The 12,232-nt window shown below is 45.7% G+C and overlaps 1 protein-coding gene across 4 annotated transcripts in view; it reads right to left on the bottom strand.

Moving 5' to 3' along the window:
* The window catches only part of LOC122938794 (cytidine monophosphate-N-acetylneuraminic acid hydroxylase-like), a 342,933-nt gene extending 332,103 nt beyond the window's left edge, over window positions 1-10,830 (bottom strand). For 3 of the 4 annotated variants that reach the window (XM_044294572.1, XM_044294576.1, XM_044294575.1), the window contains exon 1: window positions 9,293-9,406. In XM_044294572.1, the coding sequence (XP_044150507.1) occupies window positions 9,293-9,309 (17 nt within the window). In that variant the 5' untranslated portion in view covers window positions 9,310-9,406. Of the gene's footprint in view, window positions 1-9,292; window positions 9,407-10,134; window positions 10,330-10,702 lie in introns of those variants that run through there. The other variant, XM_044294574.1, reaches the window with a different exon arrangement.
* Between the last annotated feature and the right edge of the window lie 1,402 nt (window positions 10,831-12,232).

The raw sequence follows: 12,232 nt of genomic DNA, 5'->3' as shown, positions 1-12,232 counted from the left end.
TAGGAACCAATCCCTAAAAAATTTGATATTCCCAGAAATTTAAAAAGGCATGGCAAAGTTTTTCCAAGGTATTTTGCTGCTGGTTCCCCACGGATTTGCCAAGAACTTTGCTCTTAGCAGTGCAAAGCATGACATCTACAGAAATGTGAAAAGTGGCATCTTGCCCTGGAATCTACATAGATATATGGGGACTGAGTTCTGAAAATCCCATTCAGAAGTATTGGATTGTGATTAGACACATTCGCAATCTGTGACCAATCCGCCGTATCCGTACAGTGGAGGAGATTCCTTTATTTATGGCCAGTTTTTTGGTGTACAGAAGTTGCAAGTTTTGTCACAAGTGCCATTTTGCTACAAAGTTAGTGAATTTATTTATTACAGTTCCGTTATGGATTCTGTTACCACAGGCCATTACGGAATTCTATGACGGAATACATCACGGAAGCCTTTTAGAGGCATTCCGTTTTGCATTCCATCATAATAGAAGTCTATGGACCACGTAACGGATCCGTCTGGTTTCCGTTATGCAGGAGTCCAGACGGATCCGTTATGTGGCCCATAGACTTTAATTATGAATTGCAAAACGGAATGCCTCTTAAAGGCTTCCGTGATATATTCCGTCATAGATTCCGTTATGGCCCGTGGTAACAGAATTGTAATAAAACCCAAACCCTGAATTTGAACTTGTAAAACACAAGTTTGCTCATCCCTAATCCCTGCCTATTAGAAATGTAATTTTTTATTTTATTTTTACGTTTCTAATAGGCAAGGATTTTTGATACATTTGAAATGTTTACAATGCTTTTTTATTTTATTTTTGTTTCCGTGATTAAAATTTTTTGCTTCTTCTGACACCCTCCAGTTCCCTTGGAAGAGGGAACTGGAACTCCATGGCCTGACTGACTTAACTGGTGCATATTTAGATTTTTTTTTTCTCTCATCCAACATAGTGGGGTTTTCTGAAACTCACCTGGATCTCGGGAAAAACACTTAAATCATGGCATATTGGAAAGACTGTAAATAAGAACATTATTTTATGTCTGGGCGGGCTGAAAACCTGTACAGACCAAATGCCCTGAGAATTTTCTTAGATCTCATGAACATGACCTTACTATGAGTCCATAATATACCATAGCACCCTTGTACTGTCCTGGGCCCATACTATGCCCACACTTTTATTTTTCTTAAGGATTCCCTATGCATCACAAAACAAAATCATAGTATACTAGTAAGAAAGAATAAGCTGCTTCTGATTGGAAAAATAAAAATGAATCATGTTCTGGTCATAGGTGGTAGGGCGTCAACGCCTATTTCTTTTTGAGTCCTTTGCCATTGCTACAAAAAATTGAAAGATTTCATAATAAGGATTCGGAGAAGGGGCAGAGGGATAGCAGAGCAGGGAGAGGCTGGTGCTGCTACTAGGGGGTCATGCCATGGGGGAGTACTAAAGCCCACCATAATGCCCCCCCCCCCCCCGTAGTAATAATTCTCCTTATAATGTGCAAAACATACCCCTTTGTAATGCCCCCAGTTGAGCTAATGTTCCCATAATGTGCCAATATAAAATACCCCTTCTCGGTGCCCCCGTAGGTGACCCCCATAGTGCCCCCCCCCTCCTTCCCCATAGTACCCACCATAATGTGTCCCAGTATAAACCCATACAGAGCCCCCTATATAAAATACCCCTTCTTTTTAGCCTCAGTAGATGCCCATATAGTGCCACCCAATAATCTGCCAGTAATAAGTGCCCCAATAGACCAATAGATGCCCCCAATCATGTGCCAGTAAGATGTGCCCCCATAGATGCCCCCAATCATGTGCCAGTAATAAGAGTCCCCCCACCATTATGTGCCAGTAGCCAGAGCCCCCCCATATCATGTGCCAGTAGCCAGAGCCCCCCCATATCATGTGCCAGTAGCCAGAGTGCCCCCTATCATGTGCCAGTAGACCCCCTTATTATGTGCCAGTAACCCCCGTTATGTGCCAGTAGCTCCTCCTTATGTGCCAGTAGCCGCCCCTTATGTGCCAGTAGCCGCCCCTTATGTGCCAGTAGCCGCCCCTTATGTGCCAGTAGTCGCCCCTTATGTGCCAGTAGCCGCCCCTTATCATGTGCCAGTAGTCATCCTTATGTGCCAGTAGTCGTCCTTATGTGCCAGTAGCCCCCCTTATCATGTGCCAGTAGTCCCCATTATATGCCAGTAGCCCCCCTTATGTGCCAGTAGCACATAAGGGGGGCTACTGGGGGGACTACTGGGCTGGCACATGATAAGGGGGGCTACTGGGCTGGCACATGATAAGGGGGGACTACTGGGCTGGCACATGATAAGGGGGGGCTACTGGGCTGGCACATGATAAGGTGGGAATACTGGGCTGGCACATGATAAGGGGGGACTATTGGGCTGGCACATGATACGGGGGGACTACTGGGCTGGCACATGATAAGGGGGGACTACTGGGCTGGCACATGATAAGGGGGGACTACTGGGCTGGCACATGATAAGGGGGGACTACTGGGCTGGCACATGATAAGGGGGCTACTGGGCTGGCACGTGATAAGGGGGGGCTACTGGGCTGGCACATGGTAAGGGGGGACTACTGGGCTGGCACATGATAAGGGGGGACTACTGGGCTGGCACATGATAAGGGGGGACTACTGGGCTGGCACATGATAAGGGGGGACTACTGGGCTGGCACATGATAAGTGGGGACTACTGGGCTGGCACATGATAAGGGGGGACTACTGGGCTGGCACATGATAAGGGGGGACTACTGGGCTGGCACATGATAAGGGGGGCTACTGGCACATAAGGGGGACTACTGGCACATGATAAGGGGGCTACTGGCACATAAGGACGACTACTGGCACATAAGGATGACTACTGGCACATGATAAGGGGGGCTACTGGCACATAAGGGGTGGCTACTGTTACATAAGGGGTGGCTACTGGCACATAAGGGGCGGCTACTGGCACATAAGGAGGGGCTACTGTCACATAAGGATGACTACTGGCACATGATAAGGGGGGCTACTGGCACATAAGGGGTGGCTACTGTTACATAAGGGGCGGCTACTGGCACATAAGGGGCGGCTACTGGCACATAAGGAGGGGCTACTGTCACATAACGGGGGTTACTGGCACATAATAAGGGGGGGCTACTGGCACATGATAGGGGGGCACTCTGGCTACTGGCACATGATATGGGGGGGCTCTGGCTACTGGCACATAATGGTGGGGGGCTCTTATTACTGGCACATGATTGGGGGCATCTATGGGGGCACATCTTACTGGCACATGATTGGGGTCATCTATTGGTCTATTGGGGCACTTATTACTGGCAGATTATTGGGTGGCACTATATGGGCATCTACTGAGGCTAAAAAAAGGGGTATTTTATATGGGGGGCTCTGTATAGGGGCATTTTATACTGGGACACATTATGGTGGGTACTGTGGGGAAGGGGGGGAGCACTATGGGGGTCACCTACGGGGCACCGAGAAGGGGTATTTTATATTGGCACATTATGGGAACATTAGCTCAACTGGGGGCATTACAAAGGGGTATGTTTTGCACATTATAAGGAGAATTATTACTACGGGGGGGGGGGGGGCATTATGGTGGGCTTGATTACTCCCCCATGGTATGACCCCCTAGTAGCAGCACCAGCCTCTTCCTGCTCTGCTATCCCTACCTCTGCCCCTTCTCCAAATCCTTATTATGAAATCTTTCTCATTAGGATAAAGCACAGCATCAGCTCCACGGAGCCCCGGCCAAGTGTTGAAGTGGCGTCCGAGATCCCCAAGGGCCAAGCCAAGTAACTGTAAGTTTTTATGTGAAATATGTTTATGCTTGTAGTTGATCTTTATTATCGATTTTACATTGCAGATTTTTTATTTATTTTTTGCAGCATATGGGTGAGATTTTATAAATATTTTTATTATTTGGTTGAAAGGCTCATTGGGGGGATTGTAACAGGACTGCCGTAGAATATCTAAAATAGCTGGTCAAGTAAAATGTTGCATGCAACAATCATTAAATAGATGGCCAAGAAAAAAGGGGCGGGTCAAAGGGCATAGTAAAACACTGTCTGAGCATGCTGAGAGTTGTAGTTTTGCAACAGTTAGAGGCATCCTGGTTGGGAAAACACTGTGATAATATGAACAATGGGGGTTCTACAAAAGAGCTATCGTGGGGCAAAGTTCATATTCGTGTTTACACACGTGTTTTAAAATGAATGCTTTCTCCTATTATAAACAAGTAAATAATGACGCAATGCTGTGGGGCTGGTGTGCAACTTTTTCCAGGGCTGGTTTTTATCCCCAGTCCGGCCCTGAGTGTCCTTGATTGGTTGGATATGAGTCTGAGACATTGTATTTTGAGTCTGGTTTCAACTTATAGTGGGTCAGAAAAGACCATTGTATGTTGAAAATATTATATACTGAGGCCATTGTTTCTTGAGGGACCACTGTATATTCTGTGTGTAGGTGTGCCTATCTGCCTGCCAGTCTGTATCTATCTATCTATCTATATATCTCTCATATCTATCTACTGTATTTTTCGCTTTATAAGACACACTTTCCCCCCCCCTAAAAAAGGGGGGAAAAGTCAGTGTGTCTTATGAAGCAAATTTGCCAAAATCATGGTGGCCGGCAGGCAACAACATGTAGTGCAGGAAGGGGGGTGTGGAGCTGGCAGTGACAGTGAGTCATGCTGTAGTGCGGGGTGGGCGGCAGAGACAGTGAGAAATGCTGTATTGCGGGGTGGGCGGCAGGGACAGTGAGGCATGATGTAGTGCAGGGTGGGCAGCAGGGACAGTAAGGCATGCTGTAGTGCAGGGCAGGCGGCAGGGAGAGTGAGGCATGCTGTAGTGCGGGGTGGGCAGCAGGGACAGTGAGGCATGCTGTAGTGCGGGGTGGGCGACAGTGAGGCATACTGTAGTGTGGGGTGGGCGGCAGGGACAGTGAGGCATGCTGTAGTGCGGGGTGGGCGGCAGTGAGGCATACTGTAGTGTGGGGTGAGCGGCAGGGACAGTGAGGCATACTGTAGTGCGGGGTGGGCAGCAGGAACAGTTAGGCATACTGTAGTGCAGGGTGGGCAGCATGGACGGTGAGGCATGCTGTAGTGCGGAGCAGGAGGCAGTGAGGCATGCTGTAGTGCGGGGCAGGTGGCATTGAGGCATTCTGTATTGTGAGGCTGGGCGGGCGGTAGCAGTGAGGCATGCTGTAGTGCAGGGTGGGCGGCAGAGACAGTGAGGCATGCTGTAGTGCAGGGTGGGCGGCAGAGACAGTGAGGCATGCTGTAGTGCAGGGTGGGCGGCAGAGACAGTGAGGCTTGCTGTAGTGTGAGGCTGGGCGTGCAGTAGCAGTGATGCATGCTGTAGTGTAGGGTGGGTGGCAGGGGCAGTGAGGCATGCTGTAGTGTGAGGCAGGGTTGGCGGCAGTGAGGTATGCTGTAGTGCGGGCAGGGCGGGCGGCGGAAGTGAAGCATTCAGTGAAACTGAATGCCACCAGCCGTTAGCTGGGGTCCATTGCAGAGGAGAATAGAGGAGAGCCATTCACCTTTTCCTCTGAACTGGCGACTGGTTGAGATTGCGAAATTGAACTGCTGCTCCACTGCATCCACCAATCAGATCGCGCTGCTCTACGGAACAGAAAATTCCTCACTCAGGATTAGGGATCGACCGATTATCGGTTTTACTGATATTATTGGCCGACATTCAGAATTTTGACCGCTATCGGTATCGGCATCTATTTTGCCGATATTCCAATAGCTTATGTTGAACACAGATCGCGCTTCTGACAGCGCTCTGCGTGTTCCCTCAGCAGCACAGGGGAGAAGGAAGCAGTGTCTCCCTCCCCCTGTGCTGCTGCTGCCGCTGCTTCCAATGAGAGGAGGGAGTACAAGAGAAGGAGAGGGTCTGTGGCCACTGCGCCACCAATGAAGAGAAATCTCTCATTTATTCAAATTGAACAGGAAGCGGGAGCTGGCTGCAGAATCGCATAGCCGACTCCCGACCTCTATGAGCTGTAGCTGCGATCTGCGGTAGTTAACCCCTCTAGTGCCGCGGATCGCAGCTACCGCTCATAGAGGTCGGGAGCCGGCTATGTGATTCTGCAGCCAGCTCCCGCCCCCTGTATATGAATAAATGAGAGCTTTACCTTCATTGGTGGCGCAGTGCGCCCCCAGTATTAATCATCGGTGGCGCAGTGCGCTGCCCACCCCAGTATTAAAAACATTGGTGGCGCAGTGCGCCCCCCACCCAAGCCCCCCCCCCCAGTATTAATCATTGGTGGCAGTGGCCACAGGATCCCCTCTGCCCTGCTCCTCCGATTGGAGCCCCAACTGTGTAATGCTGGGGCTCTGATCGGTTACCATGGCAGCCAGGACGCTATTGAAGCCCTGGCTGCCAGGGTAAGCTTCATGCTGCTGTGTGCACAAAGCACAGAGCAGCAGGGACAGTGAGAGCTCTTATTCACCCTGATAGAGATCTATCAGGGTGAATAGGACAAGGGTTCTAGTCCCTAAGGGGGCTAAAAGTTAGTAAAAAAAACAAACAAAAAAAAAAAGTGAAAAAAATAAAACACCAAAATATTAAGTATAAATGAAAAAAGAAAGATTTACAAAAAAAAAAATACACATTAACAATAAACATGAATTTTCTGCAGATTTGTGTAGGATTTATTTATTTTTTTAAATAAAAATTCCCAAAATATCGGTATAAATTATCGTCTATCGGCCTGAAAGTTCACAAATTATCGGTATCGGCCCTAAAAAATCAGTATAGGTCGATCCCTACTCAGGATTCATTTAGATGTTGATGGATATAGGAAAGCGCTCAGGCCACAGAAAGCCACCTACTCCTCCTCTTTCCAAACTTCTGTCAAAGACCAAAAGTAGCAACAATAGTGAAGCACCATCACATAGATTTACAATGGAAAGGGTTTATTATACTCACAGAGTTAAAACGATAATGCGCAGTATACAAAAGATCAAACACCCGACCTGGGTTTCGCTCCGAAAAGCTTTGTCAGGGGCGTCATGCCCCATAACAGTGTCATCCACAGATCCCCCCATGTGTGTCATCCACGGATCCCCCCATAACAGTGTGTCATCCACAAATCGCCCCCATAACAGTGTGTCATCCACAGATCCCCCCATAACAGTGTGTCATCCACGGATCCCCCCATAACAGTGTGTCATCCACAGATCGCCCCCATAACAGTGTGTCATCCACAGATCCCCCCATAACAGTGTGTCATCCACGGATCCCCCCATAACAGTGTGTCATCCACAGATCGCCCCCATAACAGTGTGTCATCCACAGATCCCCCATAACAGTGTGTCATCCACGGATCCCCCCATAACAGTGTGTCATCCATGGATCCCCCCATAACAGTGTGTCATCCACAGATCGCCCCCATAACAGTTTGTCATCCACAGATCCCCCCATAACAGTGTGTCATCCACAGATCCCCCATAATACTTCGTCATCCACAGATCCCCCCATAATACTGTGTCATCCACAGATCGCCCATAACAGTGAGTCATCCACAGATCCCCGCCATAGCAGTGTGTCATCCATAGATCCCCCCCATAACAGTACGTCATTCCCAGATTCCCTCCATAAGAGTGTGTAAGCAATAGAACCCCATAACAGTGTAAAATATTTTTCTATTATCTTATTAAATTTTTTAGCACACCTTTTGGTTCAAAATATTTTTTTCTTATTTTCCTCTTCTAAAACCTAGATGCGTCTTATCATTAGGTGCGTCTTAGAAAGCGAAAAATACGGTATCTATCTCTCTCATATATATCTATATATTGTATACTGTATATCTACTGTATATACTAGACAGTTTGCTCCCCAGTAAGCAGTACTTTCAGGTCCATTTAACCCATGGTGCTCGGCCAGAAGTTGAGCAGGCACCATGGCTGCTAGGTTTCTATTGTTTCACACTGCAGACACCTGGACATTTAACCACTCAGATGCCATGGTTGCCATTGACCGCAGCATCTGAGAGGTTAAATATCGGAGCATTGCACCCCCATAGACTACAATGGTAATTAATTGCAGTATAGTGGAGAAGTGATTAAATGATCACATGTTCGAGTCCTCTAGGGAAACTTAATATGTGTATACAAGTTTAATAAAATATATAAAAATTCAAATCACTCCCTATCTACATATTAAAAACAAACAAAAATAAACATCATAGGCATAAAGTCCCAAAACACCCGTAAGGTTAAAATATGAATGTATTTAACCCATATGGTGAATTAAAATAATGACTAAAAATCACCTCCTCCAAATTTTTTTTATAAAAACAGATCAAAAGGTCAGACACACCACAAAATGGCATAAATAAATACTACAGATTGGTGGGGATCTGGCACCTTCCATCTCCGTCTATTTAAAGAGGTTGTCATGCTCACCAGAGGTGCGGTGAGTGCTGCAGGCTCTTCACAGCTTATCAAGCTGTATTGCAGCTCACGGACAGTCGCGCCTGTTTGAAAAGCAGATCGGCAAGGGTCCCTGGAGTCAGACCCCCCACTGATCTGATGTTGATGATCTATACTGAGGATAGGCCATCAGTATCAAATTCCCCTTGTGATCTGGTGTCTCAGAATTGTCCTCACCATCCACATCAATCCGGCCTCTCTATAACTTCGGCTCATCCAGCGCCAGTTCTAAATGTAAGACCACTTCCTAGCTGTCTTACATTTAGAACATTTTCCATGCCTAAAACAGGTGTGGAAAATGGTAAATGCCTGTGCCATGCCCACAATTTTAGACCTGGCGTGAGCGGGGAAAAGTCGCAGATAGCAGCACAACGCCTGAAATACGCCTAATTTTGGCGTATTTCAGATTAGTCAGTGACCCCCTAAAAGTACCGTAATAACGAATGGTAAACGGCACTACAAATCCCACCATGGGTTAAATCATACCAATAGTCCAGGTACCCGGCATTCAGGTCCAGAGTAGTGGTGCCCGCGGAAGGAGATCTAGGCTGGGGGTCTCTTCCAATAGCAAAGTAATAAAGATGTCGGCAGCACTCTCCAATTGTGCAAAAAGAATACCGTTTTTTATTCCATCAGCAGCTTACAATGCAACGTTTCGACAAGTCTTTCTCAAGTAATTGAACAGAGTGAAGTACATAGTGTGTTGAAATAGTTTCCATAAAGGTGGGTGTGGAAACTATCCCCCATTAAGTCGGTGTGTTCATGTGATTAGACACCAATACATGTAATATCTCTAAAAGCATTAATATTAACAAATGACAGCAATCACTTACAGTGGGTAGAATTCCATATCGCTTCCAGGGGACTGACAGAGAGATGCAGCCAAGTGCCGAGGTTTGGCATAACCAGGTCCTGGCTGCGCAGTTGGCTGGAGAGCCAATAATGTATGCCAGCCAATCATAGCTCAGAACGTCACTGTGGGAGCATGATGTCCCTTGCTGCTAGGTACAGAAGACAGCTGCTCACTGAAATTGGGTTCCTCCTTCTAGTTCAACATACTATTCTCATGCTTGGCATAACTGGTTCCTAGTCAGATTTATATTATAAATAGCAATCGCTCCTGCATAGTTTGATTATTCAGAACTCCAATATTAATCCCACTATAACCTAACCTGTGGGCAACTATTATATATCCACATATAGTAGCTAGGAAACCACTGAAAAGTGGTCACACTAGCTCAAAAAATATGTGGAGAAATTAGGTTTAGAGGGGAGTAATACCTCAAGGCAGATTGCTGGGTTTTGCCATAACGTAAGATATCCTATAGGTTGAGATAATTATTTTAATGACACACAACCATATCCTAGGAACTTAGTTATTAAAAACCGTGACCACCTCTTACCATGGGATCAACATTTAGGAGACACTCTGCTTTTTTGGGGGGTCTCAGTGGCCATTCACACAACTCATTTATAAGCTATCTGGGGCCAGTCCAAATGAATGGTCTTAACCCCGAGACAACTGTTGCACATGAGTAATAATGGGTCGCACATATATCCTCCAGGTGGGTCATCATTTGAATGACAACCGAATGGGGAGTCACAAGTGCCAAGACCCTACATTCAAGCTGGCATCCCTAAACAACCTGCATTAGAGGAAGATAAAGAAACTCACCCCCTTGTAGATGCCACGATATGCGATTATTCATTGGAAAATTTCTAAGAGGAATAATAGAGGAACCTAATTTCCTGGAGGAATAATAGAGTATACCAAGCGAAAGGTTGGCTGTAAACATCTGTGCAGTCAAGATCCAAATCTGGGCAGTCTAAATTCATAGATGGGAGTCCCTGGTTCCACATGGAAGGTCACCTGTGAACAACAGAGAGAGAACAAAAATGAATTGTTGGGCACAAACCTTAATTGGTAATTTTAAGTTACAATTCTACCAGGAGGGGGAAAAGGGGGGGGGGGGGGCGCAAAAACATACAATAGGGAGTCGTCTCTAAATAAAGATGTTTAATCCAAAGTCTCTGTTAAGTCCTTTTGGCTCTAGAGTGTCCAATCTGTAGATCCATTTGAGTTCCAATTTTTTAAGCATTAATTCGCGATTGCCCCTGCGGGGCTGTGGAACCCCATCAGTAATCAAAAATCTCATTTGGGAAAACATAGATCATAAAGGAGGAGCTGCAGGTATAGTAATGTCGAATGTGACCCCTGATGGTAGATGTACAAACGAGTTTACCTTGATCATGCTGCTACAGTGGCAGCAATTCAAATAGGGAAAGCAACCTGTCTTTTCACTCTATAGAATCCGTGGTGGAGGGAGAGCTGCATGTATGTAACAACCTATCTTTTATATTAGTAGTTCTCCTGTAGGAGAGTAGAGGAGGGTTCTGAAATTCTGGAGTGTCAGGAAATGCTTGGGTAAGTATCTTCTAGTTCTTTTTAATTACAGTTGCAATCCTGTTGCTAAAGGGAGTTCTGTTAGTCTCCTTCTTAATCCCTCTATTTGTCAAAAGTTCATTTTTTGTTATACTCCCACTGCGTTCCTGATGTTTTTGGACTAATGTAGGGGGAACACCTCTCTCTATAATTTTTCAACTCATATCATTTAATCTTGTTTGTATGTTTTGATCCTCACTTGCAATCTTTCTAACTCGTAGAAATTGGCTGTAAGGTAAGGACTCAACCATTTGTTGTGGATATGCACTTTTAAAATTAAGAATGTTATTTCTGTCCATTGTCTTAGTGTATAGGTCAGTTTGTAGGGTATCTCCTACTGGATATACTAACGTATCAAGGAATTGAAGTTTTTCCACTGAACAGACAGCGGTAAACTGCAGTTCCTGGTGGATACTGTTTAGGTAGGTTTTGAATTCTTGTAGTTGCTCCTCTGTACCTGTCCAGATAAAGAAGATGTCGTCACTTTATCTCATCCAGCCTCTCACCTTGTGGAAATAGCTGGATGGATACACGTGAGTCTCTTCAAAGTGCACCATAAAGATATTTGAGTACGCTGGGGCCACATTGGACCCCATAGCGGTCCCCCTGCGTTGTATATAGAAATCATTCTTAAAAATAAAGTAGTTACATGTAAGGATGATCTCTAAGAGGGATAGAAAAAACTGTATCTTTTGTAGGGAATAGTTCGAGTTGTGTAGTGTATGTTGTACTGCCTCCAACCGTGTGTAGAGACTAACTACATCAAAGGAGACTAGTAAATTACCTTCTTCAAACTGATGTTCACTTAATTTCAGCAGGCAGTATGAAGTATCTTTGACAAATGAAGATGCAGAGATGGTGAAATTCTGGAGAACTCTATCTAAAAAGTTAGCTATTGGAGAAAAGATGGCGTTTATGCCTGAGACTATAGGTCGTCCAGGTGAATTGTCCCTGTTCTTATAAATATTTGGCAAGATGTAAAAAACCGGAGTAACTGGTTGTGTTGCCAGTGCCAGTACAGGTTAATGTCTGCACGGAAGAAGAAAGTATGCATAAGGTTTGTCTAATCTCATACACTTTGCTGGTACTGTATTACTCTGTGGTTTTTCTGCATGTGAATCTGCGTGTTAAAACACGCATAATCCGCATTGTGTGCAGCAACCCTAAAGCCTCATTCACACATCAGTGTTTTGGTCACTGATTTTCATCAGTGATTGTGATCCAAAACCAGGATTGGAGCCTCCACAGACATAAGGTATAAGGGGAAGATCTGTTCCTGTTCTGTGATTAGACCCACACTTGGTTTTGGCTCACAATAACTGATGGAAAT

Source organism: Bufo gargarizans, chromosome 5 (genome assembly GCF_014858855.1).
Source record: "Bufo gargarizans isolate SCDJY-AF-19 chromosome 5, ASM1485885v1, whole genome shotgun sequence".
NCBI lineage: Eukaryota > Metazoa > Chordata > Amphibia > Anura > Bufonidae > Bufo > Bufo gargarizans.
This window is presented reverse-complemented; position numbering and strand designations above follow the sequence as displayed.